Genomic DNA, 20,187 nt, shown 5'->3' with positions numbered 1-20,187 from the left:
CCACTGAACTCCCTTGAGGCTGATACATAATAAACACAGAGCTGCTGAAACTTGCAGCCAGTTACGCAGCGCCATCTTAGATCTATACTAAACCTACATCTGTTTTACAGTATACATATGCATGAACACATCTGCATATAGGCTGCACATGCACCAAACCTGGAAACACATCTTGATATTTCAACAAAGCCTCCAAAAATAGTGGTCAGAGTGGTTACTTTCACTCATCCTCAAGTCAGTTCTGATAAAGATGAATTATGTCAAAAATAGCTAGTTTGCCACACCCAATATGCAAAAGGTCAAACTTCAGCACTTCAATACACAGTCTGATTCAGATTTCCTCTTCCTGGCACCCTGCTTTATTTATGCCAGTAGTGAATCATGTGCATGCACATTGTTTGAACTATATGTCAAAGTGAAACATATATCAAATGAAATATCTCCATACAATGGTGAAAGACATGTTCTCTCTCATGGTTGGCTTTTGCATTTCTTGTGAAATGTAACAAAAATTGCAGAACTTCAAACACTGATCACTGTAAAATGTGTTTACAATAAAGCATCAGGTCCAAGTCTCTATTGTGTCCTTGATGACTCCTTCACTAACTAAAGTCACTTAAGTAGAAAATGATTGTGAAAACAATAATAATACAGTAACAATAATACATTCCAAATATGTTAGTCTGATTGTAATGGCACAATGAATGAAAGCTTGAACAGAGAAATTCAGATATGTGTTCATTAACAAGTTAACAGCTTTGTATTATCTTGTATTAATTAGCCTAATTACATAAGCAGTTCATGTGAACGTACTAATTTGAGTGGAGTAGATGTGTGCGCTCGTTTTCCATCTCGGACGGTCCCTGGTGGCGTGCGGCGCTGTGTCTAACGTTGGGGCTCCTACGCTCCGCCCCGGCGGACATTCAGGGCTCATTATCCGCAGCCACACGCTCACACCAGCTAGAAGCGGTGTGTTTTTCGGTGTCACTCATCGTTCGTCCTGGTGGATTCTGCTAATACAAGCGAACTAACAGCATTTTGACACATGACTTTTTAACAACTCCGCTCCTAAAACCATAAGGGTGAGTTGTCTTAGTAGCTTAAGCCACCTCAAGCCGTAACGTTAGGTTAGATATCTGTGGTTAGCCTGCTACAGCCGACAGTGAGTGGAGGTAAACGCACTTGTTAAGGTTAGCTAGCTAACGTGTTGCGCTAAAGATAACAGCAGCTAATTAATGCTTGTCAGACATTTAATAGTTACATACTGGTCACATTAGCTAAATACTAGCGAACGCTAACGCACATGCTAGACATGGCGTCTTATGTGGATATTCATTCAGTGACATTGAAGCCATGTGTCATGAGCTACACCTCATGTCAACGTTATGTAATTTCATGCTACTTACTGCTATCGCTGCTATATGCTATTTACTGTATATTATGTATTAGGTTTGGCTGGTACACCCCCTACCCTCCAGCTCAGGCTTACTGGCTCCTCTTCTGGACATGCCCTCTGTAGAGAGGCTAGTGTTCATATTCTGGGCGGAACCATTTGCCACAGAGCCAATTAAAATGGCTCAATTTACCATATTTGTCTATTTAAAATTGGGTTGTTGATTTATTTGATTTGATTTATTGATTTTAACTTTAATCAGAAAAGCAGGATGGCATTGCAGGCAGAACACTGACATTCACATGGTAATACCCATGGCTACCCATGGTATGTGTGCTTTGTGTTTATTTAACATATGACACTTCTGTGTCTTTGACAGTATCGTTGAACTAGAATGCCACATTCTCACCTGCACTCTGCTCTTTCCTTTTAATTGTTTTTTTTTTTTATATATATATTTATTCAATTTCCTTTATACAGGCTGAATGAGTGGGCCAATCTTCACCTCCCCCTCAGCCGAGGTGGCAGAGATGAACCGTATTCATTATGAGCTGGAGTACACAGAGGGTATCAGCCAACAGATGAGAATCCCTGAGACCCTCAAAGTGGCCTCAGAGACCCAAATGGCATCTCTGCCATTTCAGCAGCCCCTGACCAGTCACACAACGCTGATGCAGGTTCCTGAAAGGATTGTTGTTGCAGGTGAGGACAATAGACCAGACTTAACGTGGCCTGGTAGAAAATACAGATTGCACTTGTGCATCACTATATAATTTGATATATAAAATATAAATATTAATATTATGTATATTTTCAAGTTTGTACTAATCTTGAATTATTCTCATGACCTTCGGCCTTTCTCCTCACTTTGTTTGCAGGTGATGATGGGGATCATCGCTTTGTTGGTCCAAGTGACTTGGATCTGATTCAATCCATCCCTCCTGTGGACCTCCTGAACATGAAGGCCCCGCCACGTGTCCTCACTCTTACAGAGCAGCCACTGGACTCCCTTGAGGCTGATCAGGCCTCCTCTGTGCAGAACAAGCCCGGCCAGGCAGTAAGAGCCAAATCAAAGTTTCTATTCTGTGTCTGTTTTAATTTTCATTAGTGTGAATTAAATTTTACTGAATTTGACACAGCCCAGTAATGGAGTACTACACACTTGCCACTCTGCCACGTTCAGCAGAGAAGTGCAGTTAGATGAAGCAGGAGACCATTACAAGATGATGCTGCCTTGTTTTTAAATCAAGTCTGTCCAAAATTAGACAAAAACTGTAACCCTGTAGATATCTAGTCCCTGTTCGCCTTTTATTTCTTTAGTTTAGACAGTTAACACTGTAAAAAGGACCTTCCAAAATACGATAAAGGTAGAGGACAAATCTGATTACTCATCTGCTGCATGTATATGCAGACTTACAGTATCTTACATGTTTCTTTAGTGCCTAAAAACTTATTCCCTGACTACCAGAGAAACCTGGTTTCTCTGAATAATCTGGTTACTTGAGTGCATGTAAATGCATTGAGCGATGGAGCAGCCTGACATGAAATACACATTGTCATACCGCATGTAATTTGTGTGCATGATGCACAGTAACTTTTGTGTTCTTGTGCTGTTTCAGTCATTACCCACATCCGCACAAGTTTGTTGAAAGATTTTATAAATGCAATAATGATTGAGCCATTGTTGGAAAGTAATGATGCTTTTAAAAATAGATTGGTATTCTTAGTCAAAAAGTGAGATGCAAGTCCTTAATTTTGTTTGTAATCAGCAAGAGCTTAAATTGGCTACCAGGAACAACAGCATGGTGGGAAGAGTGACTTACATAGCCGACCAGTGAGTGAAGAAAAAACAAGGAAATGAAGAAAGATTATGGGGAGATTAAAGGATACAGTAGTTTCCCACAGTGGTATCAACAGAGGAAAGCTAAACCTTTTTTTTTTTTTTTTTTTTAACTGTGGTGGTTTTTAAGTTTGTTATAGTGCGGGAGTCTAGCCCTGGAGATTGCCCATGCTTGTTATGTGGTTTGTGGTTCTCATTGTACATTGGAAATGAGAACGAGAACTAATTTTAAAATGTAAGCACATCTGACAACCATCACACGCTAGACTAAGTGTGGCTCTAATAAATCAAGTAAGAATGTGTGGTCAGTATAACGTAGCTTGATTTTAAAACAAAGCAACAAATAACACATTAGATTTTGAAGGAATGGGTTGTTTTTTTAGGCTGGTCTTATTACAATCTTAAGATCCCTATAATTTAATATATATTAAATTGAATTGTTTGGTGACAGTGTTTATATGACAAGAGCTGGGGTTACAACAACAAACATAGATTTGACTCATTATTCTTACACCGCAGCTCACAAAGAACAACTTTCAGGGGAACAAAAAGAGTGAAATTAAAGCACCTTAATTTAGTAACATTGACTTGATTAACTTCATGGATTCCTTAAAGTCTTGTATGACTCTTAGCATTTCTAGAGTGCTTTGCAGTAAAGGACGTCTGTAAATCTTGGCTCTAATTGCTTTCAGTGTTCATATTCTGGATAAAATTTACAATTTGTGTTTAACAAGAAGAGGGAGCCGTAGTATCTAAAAGCTACTGTGCCAAATGTACAGTATAAGGATATAAAGATCTCCATACTGTATTAACATCAGCTACAAAACCTGAATCATTTGTTAAACTTGAAATGTGAATTTCAGATCTTTGTGTCCTTCATAGGCTCACTTAGTTTCTCGGACTCGGAGGGAACGCAGTGCTAGTGAGAACATATCGACCCGTCAAAGTAGTCAAATCAGTCAGATCAGTAGAGGTGATTTAAGGTAAGCTTCATTCACATTTGAGACACCTAAGCAGCTGCTTCACTTGTTGCTGCTTTTTCATTTGTTTTTTCTTATCACCTATTCTTGTTTTACTCTTGGTTTAAAAGGTATCTTCTTTCTTAACTGTTTCTCCCCATTCCCCTATTCGTCAGTGTAACCCCGTCCCCCTCGGCCCCCCCAGTCCGCTTGTGCCCCCCTCTTTGTTCCCCTGAGGATGCGAACATCAACCTGTTCACAGTTGCAGGATTTCTGTCTTACATCCAGTCAACAACACGCAGAGCGTACCAGCAGGTCCTCGAAGTCCTGGATGACAGCCACCGCAGGTGAGGTCTCCTCAAATTGTCAGAAGTCACCGCTGGACTTCACTTTTGTCTTTCTAGAACGTATGGAGTTAAGTTTGTTAATTTGAATGTTGTATTCAGTAAATTCACAACATTGTATCTAGTGGAAGAAGTTACAGTGTGTGCCTATTATCTTTATTCTAAATTAAGCTCTGTTCCTCTCCAAAGGACGCACCTTGACTTAGCACTGGATGTAAACCCTGATGAATCTGGCTTAGTGGATGCCTCCTCACTACGACGACAGGTAATATGTCTTACCCACCACAGACAGCAGTGTGTTCAGTTTGTTTGTCCACTGCTGTAGGATTATGTCTTTTTATTATGTTCTGTTATTAGTTTATAGTGAAGGCTAGCTGGCATAGCACAATTGTGCATCCCATGCCACACTGCTTTTGAAGGACAACTGGCAAACCAGAATGCCAGATTTTTCTTCTTTGATCGCTGCAGTACAAATGATATGCCACCATAAAATAGTTGTTTATCATAATTTAGTTTTGTTTTAAATGACAGTAATGCTATTTTTGTACTTTTTGCTCCATCTCACTCTTGAATGGAATAAATGAGTTTATGCTGCATTGTACAATAATTTCATTAGTTTCATTAGTTTCTTTATTCTTGAAATTGGTATTAAGTATCATAGAGTTTCAGTGATACTGGTGGCATCTACCAAATCTTTGGGTATTGTCACATCCCTAGTTGTGGCAATTCCATGTATGTACTTAGGCAAACCTTGCTCATGCCCAGCATGGGCAGATTGTAAACACTTTTATAGTGGAGATGACAACTTTTTGTTCATGTGGTCATCCAGATTGTAAAGTTGAACCGGCGTCTGCAGCTGCTGGAGGAAGAAAACAAGGAACGCTCCAAGCGAGAGGTGGTCCTGTATTCTGCTACAGTGGCATTCTGGCTTATTAACACCTGGATTTGGTTTCGTCGCTAAGATGGGACAATGCCAAGTCTCCCAAAACACTGGAAGCCAAAGCAATTCCTTGATGATAGCGCAACCATTTAAAATACGGGTCTTTTCAAACATCTGAAGGCAACCATGGGAAACAGTGTTGGGAATGTCCTCATCCACATCCCTCCTTGCATTTAAAGACATTTCTGTGAGATTTCACTTGCAAATTTCAAACTTGGCACTTTCAAGATGTGAACTGAGGCAGTAAAATATAATGATGTCTAGTCTATTTACTCAGTGTTACACAATTTCACTATAACTACAGGCCTAGCCACATTTAAATTTTGAACCGGTGTTGCCACAACACTCAGATTAGGAGCAATTTCATCTGTGTCTCACTGTGTTATGAATTGACGACTAGCAAGGAAAAGCACAATGACGCTACAACGCTTGTCTTTTTCTGTGCCAGTGTCTGCTATAATGTGACGTGCTGAAATGGGATATGTTGCCAGTACAAATACTTGATAGCTTGTTATGCTAAAACTACAGTACAGGTTGCTGCCTAATTCTGAGCCTCAGACTTTCTCCACTTTTCAAATACTGCCCTGATGTTCATTGGGGTTTAGTAAAAACTAAATATGGACCATGGAGACTAGTTCAAAGTGGCAAAAGAGTGTCTGACTTGACTGTAAAAAAACTGGTAACTGTTACGAATATGGTTACTTGGGAAATTGATTGCACTTTTAATCTTGCTTTCAATGCATACCATCATTCATGTCTGATAAAAGCCTTTGTAAACTGGACTTTTAGCCTCAGGAGAGCAGTGATTAGAGGGTGAACAAGGATTTACTTGAGCAACAAATGTTTTGGGAAAGCAGTCCAGAGGTGGAGATAAAGTTACAGGATGGAGCCTCTGACCTGAAGTTAAGGTTTATCAGTTTGGTCAAAAACTGCAATGTTTAAGTGTCAACATAAGATAACTAAATCTAGCGATGCCATAACATTTATCCTGAATGTCCTTTGAGTTCCTCATTACCCCAAATGTGTACAGTAATTCATTAGTCTACAGTTGAAAAGTTGTAGTTGTACCTAAATGTTATTGTTTTTACCTCTTTAGCAGTCACATGCCCTGTGAGTGTGATATGAGCATCGTTAAGTGGCAACAGAAATACTAAGGATAAGGTAGTGAGGGTAGTACCTGTGAAGTAGTAATGTTTCCCATGCTGTTCACTGTACTGGTTTTAGCTTGCTTTTCCACACATTTGTTCACTACAGTAAGTTACCTACAAGACTAAAGCATGGGCAAATATATTTGTATTCATCATACATATAAATATAAAGCTACTGTGTGTGTGATCACTTGTAATAGATGAATATGAATTATTGATGCCATTATTTTTGAATAACAAGATGTATGTCATGGAGGTTTATCACATATGCAGAGGCAAACTTGCAGTGATCATTTTCTGTTAAACACTACTTAAGACTTAAAGCTGAAGTTTTAAGTTAAATATTTTACTTTCCTTGTGATATATAAATGCATTCATTGTTTGTAAATATTTGCTGTAATAAATAATGGATGTTAATTTCTTTCAGACCTCTGTCTCTGTACAATGCTGCCTCTGCTGGTCTGTTTTTGTGCAACATCAGGAAGATGGTGTCCCAGTGCTTTGAAACTGGACATGTTTTGTGGAGACGTGGTTAATGAAAAATCCAGTACAATAGTTTTTACAATACGAGACCGTCGACACACATACAGTTTAAAAGGGAAAGCCTGAAGCTTGTCGTCTTTGTAGTCTTCTACCAGAAGTAGAAAACAGAAAGTCGAGCGATGGGGATCAAGAAATTGGCAGATTTGATCCGCTCAGATGCTCCGGATGCTATTTCTCAAAAAGAAATCAGTGACTACTCAGGTAATGATCGTGATCATGCAGCAATTTGTTTGTTTTATTGGGACGATTCGTCATTTGTTATGTGAAACAGTAATTATTACTGACGTTAATAGCTAACGTTAGCATACATGGCTACTAGCTGCGCTAGCTCTGATATTAATCATCAGAGAACTTACAGTCATTGAAGTTCATTATCATTATTTGTATTTAACGAACCTGTACTTACACGTTAATAATTTTCTCTGACTTGTTACAGATAAGTGAATGTTCAACCCGTGTAACCTTCATGCTGTATTCAGATATTGTACTGAATTGAAAGTAATTATTTAGGACTACATGGAAGTTGTACTGTTTTCTATGGTGCTGTGTTGCATTCAACAGGAAAAGTAATCGCACTGGATACCTCGATTGTTGTGAACCAGTTCCGTGCAGCGACACCTCAACTAAGGTTCCCTGATGACCCTTTTTCTTTTTGTTCTACTCTGTGGTGGTGGTGTATTGGACTATATCTATTTTTATTTTTCAGTATACATTATAGTTAAATATATATACAAAATGTATAGTTATAGTATGTGTAGCAATATACGTGATAGTGGTGGCAGCATCATGATATGGGGGGACACAGAGACTGGACAGAACTAAAAAAAAACCTCTAAATAAAACATTTTATTATTTTTTAAATAACCAATTTTGTCTAAATGGGTTCCAGATTTATGATTATAAATTTATGGAATACTAATTTACATAAAATGTAATCTACAATACAGTAATATGCACAAAAAGTGCAGGGCTATGAATATTTCCTGAAGCCACTGTACTAGTATATCTGTCCTGTGTGTTTTCTTTTCTTTAGTCCTCTGACAGGTCTCTTCTTCCGCACTCTCACATTCCTGGAGCATGACATAAAACCAGTCTTTGTGTTTGACGGGAAGCCTCCTGTGGAAAAGTTAGCTGTTGTAAGTGACACTTTGAGTCTGTTTATTGTGATGTGGCCTTATTGTTACGCATCCACTTGATACATCTGACAGTCAGGGTGGGAGAATGAGATACAAGTCTTAATCTTTCCCTTGTGTGGTGATAGAACTGTTGTCCTTACATACTGAGACGGAAGAAAATATCTCAAATAATGATGTGAAGTGAAATTGGGATATTGTGATGATGGAGGCAGTAGAGACCTGCAGTGTGATACAGATTTCTGTGACCCATACTGATTGGAGACTCTGCTTTTCCTACAGCTTGAGAAACGAGCTGAGGCAGCTAATTGGAACTCCACCAACCGTACAGGCACAGGTACACCAACTTTTCATCAAAAAGTAGAGGTTTTATTATGTTTAAAACTCCTTATCCTCCCAAGATATGCCCTGAAGAATACTTATATGTTGTTTTTTTTTCTGTGTTTCACGCAGCGTCTTCACAGACTCAAGATTGTCACCAACTCCTGAAGCTCTTGGGTGTACCTGTCATCCAGGTTTGTGAAATACTTATTATAGATTATAGATGCATTCCTTCATTTTCCTCTTGCTCTCTCCTTACCTTGCTGACTCCATTTTAATTTTTATCTCCTACTCTTTCTCTGTCTTGTGCTTCAGGCTCCAGGGGATGCTGAGGCACTGTGCGCCTGGCTTGTGAGAGAGGGGACCGTGGATGCGGTGGCATCAGAGGACATGGACACACTGCCGTTTGGAGGTTGTATTCTTATTCGTCAGCTGAATGCCAAGAAGAGCAGGTGGGAAGTGCGCAGTTGTCTGTCTCTGAAAAAACATACTAGGGTTTTCTTATTGTAATTCACTTATCATAGAGAACAGCATCCTCAGATGTGTTGTCAAGGTTAAAATGTTATAGCAATATATTATATTATTATAGAAATCATGGAGCATTTTATACAGTTTTCTAAGGTTGGAGCATTAAAGTGATTTTTAGAACCTCTGATATTTAAGACTTGAGAGAACAACCTTGAATTGATAACCTATGTTAATGGACATTAAACTAGTGTCCTCTATGCTTTTGACATGAGTTAAACCTAAGTTATTTGCCAGCAGTGATATTGATGTATTTAGTCACTCTTTCAGAAATGAAGGGCAGGACACTGAGCTGAGAGAAATATTTTAAGACACAGTAACTCTCAAAAGAAAAGAAGAAAGTAGGTGCTTCTTATTTTATCTAGCAGGTCACAGCTGTAACCTACTGGACAAAAACTTCGGAAGCATTAATGTTTTGAGGCAAAGCAGTGTGAAGGGGGGGGGCTGGGAGGTCTTTAAAACCAAACTAATGTTGATCAATTCTCTTCTTCTTCATCACAGTGAAGTAATTGAATATTCTTTATCCAAGCTGTTGACTAAACTGGGCATAAGTCATGAAGAGGTAAGGCTTGAACATTGATTATGATTATTGAAAACATCATAATTAGTAATATCCCTTTGTAGAAATCTTTCTTACAAATGTTTTTTTTACTTTCTTTTTTTCTTTTGTAATTTTCTTCCACCAGTTTGTTGACCTCTGTATTTTGTTGGGCTGTGACTACTGTGAAAAGATAAAAGGTTTGGGTCCTAAGAAAGCTCTAAAACTGATCCAGGAGCACCATAATATCGAGAATGTGGTTTTGCATATCAACAGAAAGGTACAAGATCACAGCCACTACTGTTCTTTGTTGTTTTTTTTTCTGTACATTGCTTTCCAGATCTGAAAAGAAACTATCTCCTGTCCTGCAGACCCATCCTGTGCCAGAAAACTGGAAGTACATAGAAGCACGGAAGATATTCTTGGACGCACCACAAACCCCGGCTCCTAAACTCATCTGGTCTGAGCCAGATGAAAACGCCTTGGTAAAGTTCCTCTGTCATGACAGAGGCATCAAGTATGTACTCATCAAAGCTTAGTTATGCTTCCATATCGCATACTTCTGTGTCTCTTTCAGAGACGATTATGGACCGATTCATGCTGCTTATTTATATATTTTTTTAGGGAGAACAGAGTCCGTCTTCGAATGGAGAGGTTCCGTCAGAAGCGGGAAAGTTTGCGGGAGGAGCGTGTAAAGGAAAGGGCAGCGGGGTGTAGCAGGCAAACTCGCATAGGAGACTTCTTCAGAGTTACCAGAAAGAGAGTGCAGGTGAACACGATCATCTACACAAATATTTTAATTTAGTGCATCATTAAAGCTCATTAAATTCAGATTGGGGATGAATAATTGGATGAAAAGCTAAAATGGTGACATTAATGTGAACATTTTGAAATGTTAGAATGAATGTTTCTTCTACTTCAGACATTCATAAAGCAACCTTTCATATACATTCATAAAGAGAAACCTTTTGTCTTGTGAAACAAAAATCACTACTGATGGTAATCTTTTGTCTTTCCAAATCTGGTGAATTGTTGTGTCTAAATTGTTCTTTTTGATTCTTTGTTCCTCTAGCCCACGGAGGCTGTAGGGTCTTCAAGCAGCAACAGAAAGAGACCAAAGTCAAAATAATCCTGTCATCTCCTGCCACTTGTTGCTTCTTTCCATCAGAGTTGGAAAGAAGTTGTGTTGAACCTTGTTTGCCTGTCTGGCTATCTCAGAAAACATGAAAAAAGGTGTTGACAGACACTGTGATCATGATCTTCAACTTGTTTCATGATATAATTTTCAGTAATTATCTCGGCATAAATATGTAATTCCCTAACTGAAGATTGACATGAATGCCACTAAATATATTTATGTTTTTTTATGATTTACATTCAATGATTTTAGAAGCACTAACAGATATGGTTTTTGTTGAGGACCACGCTTTTCCTAGTGCCTTTTTATTTTCCTCCCACTTTAGAAGAACCCAAGTCACCATCTTACAAGACACTGACTTCAGCTCTTGTCTCTGCACACTAGCACAACCCACACTGACAATACAATAATCTGATGTTGTCTGAACAGCAGCGTGCGCAACAATGCAGTTCACTGAGCAGCTCTTGGGTTTGTCCAGCAGTTTCCTGCAAAGCCATGAAGAACAGCCGAGCAGGCAGTGGATGGCTATGAAAGAGAACAGTGTGATCACTGTCAGGAAGGCCGTTCCCTAAGCCAAAACTGGAGACGGGATGTCTCATCACTAGATATTCAATGAGCACCTGTTATGTGAAGAGTGCCAAGGCAGGGACCAGAGACTTGAATTTTAAAACATGCACTGGGCGATGTCATGTGCAGAAGATATAAGAAATATTTTATTTTCAAAAGACAAGACTTGCAAAACAGATCATGCTGTACTGTATGTTTCTACATTAAAATAACGTATACGTTTATTTGGTTTTGTCATGTTGTTGTTGAGTCAAACACAGCAAACTGTGCAAATACATTGTGTTTTCATAGCACCCGTAGTTTTTCTACATAATTTCCAAAGCCAGTGATCAAGACATGAGGCGTCCTTCCAGGCCAACAGGTGGCGCCGCTGCGTTGTGGACCTATTGTGTTTCTCACCTTTTCTGTGTAGAAGAAGCGACGTGTCAGTCGCCCAGTCTCCGCCAGACCTCTCAGCAAGGTGGCTGCTGGTCACCCCCGTCGTACGCGGCAAGTCTGCCCCGAAGACGCCCACCCTGCCCCGGGTCCCTTCACCAAAACTTGTTTGCCCGCGATACCAGCCCGCTGTTTTCGGCCATGGCGACGAGCGCGAAAAGAAAGCAAGAGGAGACTCATCTGAAGATGCTCCGGGAAATGACTAGCCTGCCCGCGAATAGGAAATGCTTCGACTGCGACCAGCGCGGCCCGACCTATGTCAACATGACAGTGGGCTCCTTCGTCTGCACCACCTGCTCCGGGATCTTGTGAGTGTCTCTGGGTAAAAGTATGATCGTTATAGTTTACAGTGTTCACCAGGCGATGACAAGGCACAGCTGTCGGCCATGGATACGTGCGGACCTCCGCTGACTTGTCGGCACCGTTAGCTCGTTTGCTAACGTAACGTAGCGTTCAAGTCGGGACAGGTATCGTTGACGCTGCCCTCGGTTCAGCCCAAGGCCGTGGGGTCGGGCTGGGCAGTGTAGTTCACAGTATAAACTACTCCAGTGTGATAAGAAGTGGTATTATACATAAATTAGTCCGGGGAGGAGGGAGGGATAGGTATGGTGATTTGCTGTCTGTGTGGGCAAGGTTAGCACGCCCAACATCAGGTTCAGATACGTAACGGTGAAATATGTGACTGTTTTGAAAACAGTCTATCACAGATCACAAGTCCAGCTGAAGTCCAGCTGGAGTCCTCGACCCGGCACACACACACACACACACACACACACACACCTCCAGATAAACAGGGCCAGGGTGGGTCTCTCTACTTGGGAAGTATCTGAAAGACGAAGTGGGGCAGTAGGTCGTCCACTGGCTGCTGTCTGATGAAACCTCTTCTTCTTTCCTGTTAGGAAATTCTAACCAGAATTTAGGCAATGGACCTGATTTATGCAACATCATCACTGCCCACACCCTCCTTGATGCTCACATAGTCAACTTTTTTTGCTTATCTTGCTGTCAGGAATTTATGAAATGAAATTTCTGTCAAGTAGGGATTTCATGGCTTTTTCTTTATGGAGCCCATGTCCCTGTAGCCGCATGTGACCTGCTAACCAGTGTTATCAAGTCAAGATCAAAAGGAAATATGAGGAATAAGCATCTTTTAATGCACGGCTATTGCTAAGAGTGTAAAAATGTGTATATTGTTGAAGTTTCTTTCCTTTTTTTAATTTGACCGAGTAACTAATAAATGTCAATGTTAAATCAAATCCATTCATAAAATGTAAAAAACAATTCACACTGAAGCAATAACTGCTAAAGCAAGAGTTGCTGACTGCATTGTGTCGTCCAAACCTGTAGTTCCTTCACTAATGTGCTTCTCAGACATTCTTTTTTGTAAGAGTTTATGCTCATGGCTGTTTTACAACTATATACTATTCTTAATTTGTGAACTTACCATATTTACTTATTTATAAACTAGATATGATAGGCCATTAATCACACGTGTTTTGATGACTTAAGGATGGTTTGTGTGCTATACAGAGTTTTAAATCCTTATCCTTATAAACCTGACTTTTGTGACCTTCCTCTGATTGATACTTTCAGCAACCTTGTCACACATTTATCTTCATGATGCAGTTTATACTTAGAAAAGTTGCTGTTTAAATTCCAGACATAAGAAAATGTCGTCCACTGTAACCTGTCACAGTTTAAAAATACACAGATGATTTAAAATTGGCCCATAATGTGACTTCTTAAAACAAGTGGCTGTACTATGTAATATTAGTGTGTTGCCGTAAACATGGCAAATACTTTTTATTTTGTGTTTCGATGTATACTAAGTCATGGTTAATTTACTGGAGTTTGTTTCAACATTGACATATTTTTGAGGTGAATCATTGCCAAACACACTCAGTTTGTTAGATATTGTACCAAAAACTAATTCAGTCCATTGTCAACACAACATCCCTGCAATAAATCTTACCTAACAGTAATGTTTAACTTTGTTGAAGCCCTTTTAGTAAGAGGAGGACAGTGGTTTTGATATTAGGGATTTCAAACATTTCTATTTACACTCTGTTGCCAGATTCCAAACATAAATCGCTCGTGCACGTGTTGATTCTGAGATGAAGATGTAACCGTGCATCCGTGGTGGGGTTTTGTTTGCTCATCACACGAATTAGCATCAGGTTGCAACCAGCTTCTTTTGTTCTTTAGCTAACATATACCTCCTCCACCCACAGACGAGGACTGAATCCCCCACACAGAGTGAAGTCCATCTCCATGACCACATTCACGCAGCAGGAAATTGAGTTCCTACAGAAACACAGCAATGAGGTATTCTGCATACTTCACAACACAAGGCTCCACATTGTTAAACATTATTTTTTGGAGTCGTGGCTGTCTGTCTTTGATTCTCTCCTGGGATCTTGGCATTTTCCGCACATTGCTCAGTCAACTTTACTGGCATTCTCCTCTCCCTACTTTTTTTCTCCCGTTTCTGGCTCAACCCCTCCCCCCGTTCCCTTTACTTTTTCTCACCTCTGTCCTGGCTTTGCCACCACCCCCACCCCAATCCTTTGCATACCTCCCACTCTTCTCATTCCTATGCCCCCTTCCCATAGGTATGTAAACACATCTGGTTGGGCCTCTATGACGACAGGACATCAGTTGTTCCAGATTTCCGGGAACCACAGAAAGTAAAAGAGTTCCTTCAGGAAAAATACGAAAAGAAAAGATGGTAACATTTTGTTTTGTTTACTCATGTGATACGTTTTGCATGAGCACTTATCAAAAAATCACAAGAGGATCAAACCAAATGTTTAACACTTTTTGGAAAGATACTAAATTTTGTGCAAAAAAAAAAAATCTGTCAGAAGTTCTGCAGGTTATTCAGTATTGCTAACCAACTCTGATGCAAAGAATAACAGTGTTGAGAGTGTTATCTCTGCCAAAAAAACAATTTGCAGTTATGGACTTGGTTAACCATATGTTTCAGTTTGATAGCATGCTCTTCATTGTCTGGGACCTTTTTATATCCACGTATCACTTACTTCTTTTACCACAGTGTTGGAAGGAAAGCACCATTTTCACAAGCATGCATGAAGGAAGGTCCAGTTTGATCAGATTTAAACATTATGAGCTAAATCATAGTAATAATATGCATATTAATAAAATGTATTCTTTTGTGACACTAAACAAAGATACTTGTTATGTTATGTTTACATAGTGTTACATTAAGATCATTTTACAAATATTTCATGTGTTAGACCTTGATGTGTCTGTACATTTGTGTTGATGCTCTTTCCTGAATGTGTAGGTATGTTCCTCCAGACCAGGCAAGGGCAGTAGCAAGTGTGCAGGCCTCTGTTTCTGGCTCCTCAGCCAGCAGCACTGGCAGTACTCCAGAAGTCCAACCCCTCAAAACCTTGCAGCTCAACAAGACCCCATTGCGCCAGGTAAATTTGCGTTTAGTCATTTGAGTGTTGTTGAGTGTGAGGTTCAGTGTTCTCTCTTTAAATATCACCTTTGTCAAGACAAGTTCGGAAACCTCTTTTTGTTTTTTTCTTCTTCTCCTCCTACTGCCTAGTCTCCAGGGCTAGGTCGTTCCCAGGCTCACAGTGCTGCTCAGGAGAAAAAGTTTGACTTACTCTCAGATCTGGGAGGAGATATCTTTGCTGCTCCACCCACTCAAACTGCCAGCACCACCAACTTTGCCAACTTTGCACATTTTCCAAGCCAGTCAGGTAAGATGCCTTTCTCTTTAAGCTCCAGTACTTCCTACTAAAACAGATCACTTCTTATATTTAGTAGTGTGTGTTCTTTGGTTTGTTATCACCCCATACATTACCCTTCCATTGTTTGTGTTAATTGTTCCTTGTTTATGGCTGCAGCAACTCAGGGTAAATCACATACCAACTTTGCCAATTTTGAGGCATTTGGAAACACTGCAATTCCATCCCATCAGAGCACGTCACCCCCTTCAAAGTCCTTTTTATCAGGTACCCCTTCCCAGCCATTGTCCACCTCCACCCTTTTCACACACACTCACCCTCATCTATTTTTCTTGTACAGTTCTTACCCACAGTGACCACTGGGCAAGCTCTGTATCCAGCAATGTATCCAGCATACTATACAGATTCTCAGACAATGTGCTGGAGATCACTACTGCTGTTTCTAAGCAACAGATAACTTGATAGAAGTTTTTCTAGGATAATATTTTATCATGTTTTTACTCTATGTTGAGCACTTAGGACATGCTAATGCCTTTGCCGTATTAGGGGAAAATTCTTTCAGTTTAAATTCATTTGAAAAAAAAAAAAGAAAACATAACAAAAACATCAGAAATGCTGTTAACGGAGACGCCCAGTGGTCATTTAACTCTAAAGCTCACATTGTGTATATGTTTCAAGTGCCAAGCTTTTTCCTGAAACACATTACACATGTTACATATAACAACATTATTTCTTTGTCTTTTGTATGATATGTGTGTGGTACTTAATCTTTGAAAAGGAAAAAAATGTTTTTGATTGTTCAAAGGGGGAGGTGTGCCAATCCCATCAATGTCCAGTGCCGTGCCCACCCCATCCCAGACAGGGACCTGCACAGAGGATCGCTATGCTGCTCTAGCTGAGTTAGACAACGAGCTCAGCTCTTCTGCCTCCACGGGCAGCAATGTGCAAGGGTGAGAGACAGCTGACATGGTAATCCACCGCTAATAAATGTTCCCCTGAAATGGTTAATTGCCTACGAGGTGCCTCGGCACACCTGGAAACACTGAATGAATACTACACGAATTTGATTAAGTGTGCAGTCTGTGTTGTTGAATAGTGTTTCTTGCATGGTGAAATGGTGTAGTCTATCATTTTGCTTAGACAGGATGGGCATTTAAATCCCAACAAACACCTTGAAATCGAGTTATCATTTTCCACTCAAGGTTTATAAGAACCCCTTTTACAGCTGAACTGCTTGTTTAAAAGAAAATGGAAAATGTCAACAGTGTCAGGGAATCACTTACAAGGGCTACTTATTGCCACTTGTGTATACTGTGTGTGTTTAGTGGATGTAAAAACATTTATTGTCGGCTTTTTCTTTAAAGGAACCTATTCGGACCAGTGCTTGGTTCATCGCCAGCTCAGAATCCCCCTGTATTACCCAGCATGCAACCAGGCTTTGGAGGTGGTAATTGTGTTTATTACTACAGTGTGAACGCATACAGAATGAAAATGTGTTCACATTCTCATTTGTAGTTTAAGGACTTAACTTGTTACTTATTCCCGTATTTCATTTAGCTGTCCCATCCACAAATCCCTTTGTTGCTGCAGCTGTTGCTCCGGAGATGGCCACCAACCCCTTCCAGACCAATGGCAGAGCTCCAGCTGCAGGTGTGTGTCCATTTAAAGTTGTGTATTTGATAAGGCGCATTTTTACTTAGGCGTGCGTTAGTTTGATGTAACCTAGTTACATTGCCAAGTAGCTGTGTCGTGTTTTAGTTTTTTTCTTTCAAATTAAGTATCTAGAATTTACTCATCCTTGTGTGTGTTGCGGGTGTGAGTGTATTCACCGTACACACATGCTGTGTGTGTCTCATAGCCTCATTTGGTACAGGCTCTATGAGCATGCCCGCCGGCTTTGGGAATGCGTCTTCCTACTGCCTCCCGACCAGTTTCAGCGGAAACTTCCAGCAGCAATTCCCTGGCCAGGCTCCCATCCCTTACACTCAGCCTGGGGCCTACCACCCTCAGTCTAATGGTTAGTGGCCTCCCACATCCCTCTGCTCTCTAACCCGTGTCTGCCTGTGCAGTACCTGTCAATGATTTAGGTCATCTGCATTTTTTCTTCTGGCATAAATTTGGTGTTTTTAATCTACACGATGGCCCTCTGGAACTGAGTTTAAGTCTGATTTCGGCAAATTGAAAGCGTGACCTATCAGTTGCAGCTACTGCACAGTAATAAAAGGTTGCATTTAGGGTACAAAGCTCTAGGGTTGTGCTCTGTACAAAGCTGTGGACTAAAAATAAAATGGCAAACAAAGGTGACATCAGTCTTAAGACTCTGTTCACACCTGAATGCAATCTACACACTGGGGCTTGGCTCTCTTGTTATTTTTGTTCCCCTTTATTCAGTCCTAGTCCCTTAACAATATTAAAAATGGCCTCTCATAATTTAAATTATTGTAAAATAGCTGTTTATGTTTGGCTCTCTGACAAGCTGACACAGTTCTGAAAGAAAATAAGGGACCACTGCAAAATAGAACATATATTTAAAGGAAATAACAAAAATGACAGCGTTTGGAGAATTTGAATAATCCAAAGAAAACTCCTATACTAAGAAATTTCAAAGAAATCTAGTGCTGATAATGTTTTCAAGAACGGTCTGAATCAGTATTTGATTGAATAACCCTTTTGCATCACATTTTGCATCTGCATTCATACATTTTGACATGCTCTCCTCCACGTTTTTCACATTGCTGTTGGGTAACTGTATACAACGTCTGCAAAAAATCAAACAGGATTCAGGTGATCACCTAATCAGTACCTCACGGAGCAGAATTAGATGTGCTGGTGTAAGAAATGAAGGCCATTCTCTTAAGGAAGCTATTTTATGAACAAATTGTAGTGGTCTATTATTTTTTTCCAGAGCTGTATATCATTACTTCACTGCTGGAGAGAGCAGACTCAACCTGTTGTGAATCCCTTTCCCTCTATAATCCTTAGGCCCTGCATTCCCAGTCTATGGTCAGAACAAGCCCTCCATGACGCCCTTTGGGCAGCCCATGGCTGGCCCTGGCATGTCCAATAACCCATTCATGGTGAGCATGCACCGTCTTCTGTTTTCCCTGATAAAGTTTTATCAGCTGAAGGAATTGAAAACTGACTGATTTCCTCGAGAACAATGCTGCCGTATTTCTAGCATGCAGTTTACTTGTGTCATAGCAGCAGTGTCTTTGTTTTAGTGTCTTAAATCCTAATGCTGACTCTCATTTCAGGCGGGTGCCCCAGCGGGGTCATTCCCTTCAGGGGGTTCATCCACCAACCCCTTCCTGTAGCACAACTCCAGGTCCTCGTCACCAGAGGGCAGCATGCAGCACATATTCAAGGCACCTGTTCAGTCACACAATTAGTGGCAGTACATTTCTTAAAAAAAAAGACTTGCTTTTTTTCATAAAAAAGTTTACAACACTATGAAGGACGACAAAGGACTATACTGAAGACTAAGGGACTGTTATAAGGGGAAAATATACTGCTTGGACTATATACAATACATTATATATGCTTTTTATTTTTTGTTTATGACTGTAAGCTCTGTGCATATCATCATTTGTAATCACAATTAAGTATATGTTATATATAACAAGGACTGATGTAATAAGGGTGAGTATACACACACCTTGTGCAGAACAACCACTACAAACTATCTAGGTCAGTAAGGGCATATACATTTAAAGATTATTAACAGGGTTCCATCCAGATCCATACAATGCAGGTTTTTCATTTGCAAAAGGGATTTCTGTTTGTTATTTTAGCATAGTTGCTACTATATTGGCACTAAGGTGCAAAATGTCCTTTATTAACGTGCAGATCCAGAGTGTTATTCCTAGGAGTTAAACGTTTTTAAAAATTACTGTAACATCCCATGCAGCTGAGTAGAGCTCGACATTGATCCTGGACTATGGAATATTTTAAATATTCACTAAATGGGTGAAACTGTGAGAATGAGAAAGGGCACCTCAAGTATGAGAGATATCACTATGAGGCCAACAAAGACTTGAGCTATCTAAGCCTGCCTGGTAAATGTACAGGCAGATCTGCAAGAGCACAAATGCTACCTTACTTATTTGTTGTGTCATTAACCTCTCTCCTGATGGTTGAAAATGTCAAAGGAGCTACTTTTAGATAGTCATTATATTTTATCAATATTACAGCTTTACTAGACTCTGCCAGAAGGTATGTACAACACATTTACAACATTTGAACACAAAATATATACAAATGTTTTGTAATCACCACCACTTGATATCTGTCGGTGCAGAACATGCTGAAGAGATCCACTGAGCTCCCTTCAGTTTGCTTTAAAATAAGGCACATATTATTTTAGGGTTTATTATATTACTGGTTCAGCCCATGACTCTGGAGAACTAGGGCCTCAATTGTGCCATCAGTGACTAACAATGAATTTGACAATTCAATGTGTCTTGTCTTTACAAGAATAGATAAGAATGTGTACATATATAAATATATGTATAAATAAATTAAGATTTTTAACTACTATTTTGAGTTTGTGTAACTGTTGTTATAGTCTTATGTTTATTTGTGTAGAAATAATAAGAAATAGAAAACCACTTGTAAGTAAGACTAATCAAAACAAGCACAACA

At 39.8% G+C, this 20,187-nt stretch overlaps 3 protein-coding genes across 3 annotated transcripts; all 3 read left to right on the top strand.

The window, feature by feature from the left end:
- The first annotated feature begins 671 nt into the window (after positions 1-671).
- LOC113172467 (mitochondrial fission factor homolog A-like) lies at positions 672-7,050 on the top strand. Its single transcript, XM_026375439.2, has 7 exons — positions 672-1,082; positions 1,874-2,095; positions 2,272-2,450; positions 4,116-4,216; positions 4,369-4,539; positions 4,726-4,801; positions 5,366-7,050. Exons 2-7 carry the CDS (start codon positions 1,879-1,881, stop codon positions 5,495-5,497), a joined length of 876 nt encoding a protein of 291 aa, XP_026231224.1. The 5' UTR covers positions 672-1,082; positions 1,874-1,878; the 3' UTR covers positions 5,498-7,050.
- A 58-nt stretch (positions 7,051-7,108) lies between these two features.
- Positions 7,109-11,613, top strand: zgc:110269 (probable flap endonuclease 1 homolog). The gene is made up of 11 exons (XM_026375512.1): positions 7,109-7,368; positions 7,729-7,795; positions 8,201-8,303; positions 8,583-8,637; positions 8,754-8,815; positions 8,937-9,073; positions 9,648-9,708; positions 9,833-9,964; positions 10,056-10,201; positions 10,309-10,453; positions 10,757-11,613. Exons 1-11 carry the CDS (start codon positions 7,287-7,289, stop codon positions 10,811-10,813), a joined length of 1,047 nt encoding a protein of 348 aa, XP_026231297.1. The 5' UTR covers positions 7,109-7,286; the 3' UTR covers positions 10,814-11,613.
- Positions 11,614-11,823: 210 nt separating this feature from the next.
- agfg1b (ArfGAP with FG repeats 1b) lies at positions 11,824-20,082 on the top strand. Its single transcript, XM_026375183.1, has 12 exons — positions 11,824-12,132; positions 14,056-14,149; positions 14,437-14,552; positions 15,132-15,270; positions 15,402-15,558; positions 15,706-15,813; positions 16,352-16,496; positions 16,911-16,990; positions 17,104-17,196; positions 17,405-17,563; positions 18,529-18,623; positions 18,801-20,082. Exons 1-12 carry the CDS (start codon positions 11,966-11,968, stop codon positions 18,858-18,860), a joined length of 1,413 nt encoding a protein of 470 aa, XP_026230968.1. The 5' UTR covers positions 11,824-11,965; the 3' UTR covers positions 18,861-20,082.
- The last annotated feature ends 105 nt before the right edge of the window (positions 20,083-20,187 follow it).

The sequence above is a fragment of the Anabas testudineus genome, chromosome 17 (assembly GCF_900324465.2).
Source record: "Anabas testudineus chromosome 17, fAnaTes1.2, whole genome shotgun sequence".
Classification (NCBI taxonomy): domain Eukaryota; kingdom Metazoa; phylum Chordata; class Actinopteri; order Anabantiformes; family Anabantidae; genus Anabas; species Anabas testudineus.
Note: the sequence above shows the minus strand (reverse complement) of the source record. Positions and strands in the feature narration are given on the sequence as shown.

Excerpts from the sequence above, each read along its gene's own strand:
- LOC113172467 (XM_026375439.2), top strand. The coding sequence starts at position 1,879 with ATGAGTGGGCCAATCTTCACCTCCCCCTCAGCCGAGGTGGCAGAGATG. Across the intron at positions 2,096-2,271 it reads TGAAAGGATTGTTGTTGCAG|GTGATGATGGGGATCATCGC; the intron begins GTGAGGACAATA and ends CTTTGTTTGCAG. Across the intron at positions 4,540-4,725 it reads CTGGATGACAGCCACCGCAG|GACGCACCTTGACTTAGCAC; the intron begins GTGAGGTCTCCT and ends TCCTCTCCAAAG.
- zgc:110269 (XM_026375512.1), top strand. The coding sequence starts at position 7,287 with ATGGGGATCAAGAAATTGGCAGATTTGATCCGCTCAGATGCTCCGGAT. Across the intron at positions 8,304-8,582 it reads CTGTGGAAAAGTTAGCTGTT|CTTGAGAAACGAGCTGAGGC; the intron begins GTAAGTGACACT and ends CTTTTCCTACAG. Across the intron at positions 10,454-10,756 it reads TTACCAGAAAGAGAGTGCAG|CCCACGGAGGCTGTAGGGTC; the intron begins GTGAACACGATC and ends TTGTTCCTCTAG.
- agfg1b (XM_026375183.1), top strand. The coding sequence starts at position 11,966 with ATGGCGACGAGCGCGAAAAGAAAGCAAGAGGAGACTCATCTGAAGATG. Across the intron at positions 15,559-15,705 it reads ACATTTTCCAAGCCAGTCAG|CAACTCAGGGTAAATCACAT; the intron begins GTAAGATGCCTT and ends TTATGGCTGCAG. Across the intron at positions 16,497-16,910 it reads ACGGGCAGCAATGTGCAAGG|GAACCTATTCGGACCAGTGC; the intron begins GTGAGAGACAGC and ends TTTTCTTTAAAG.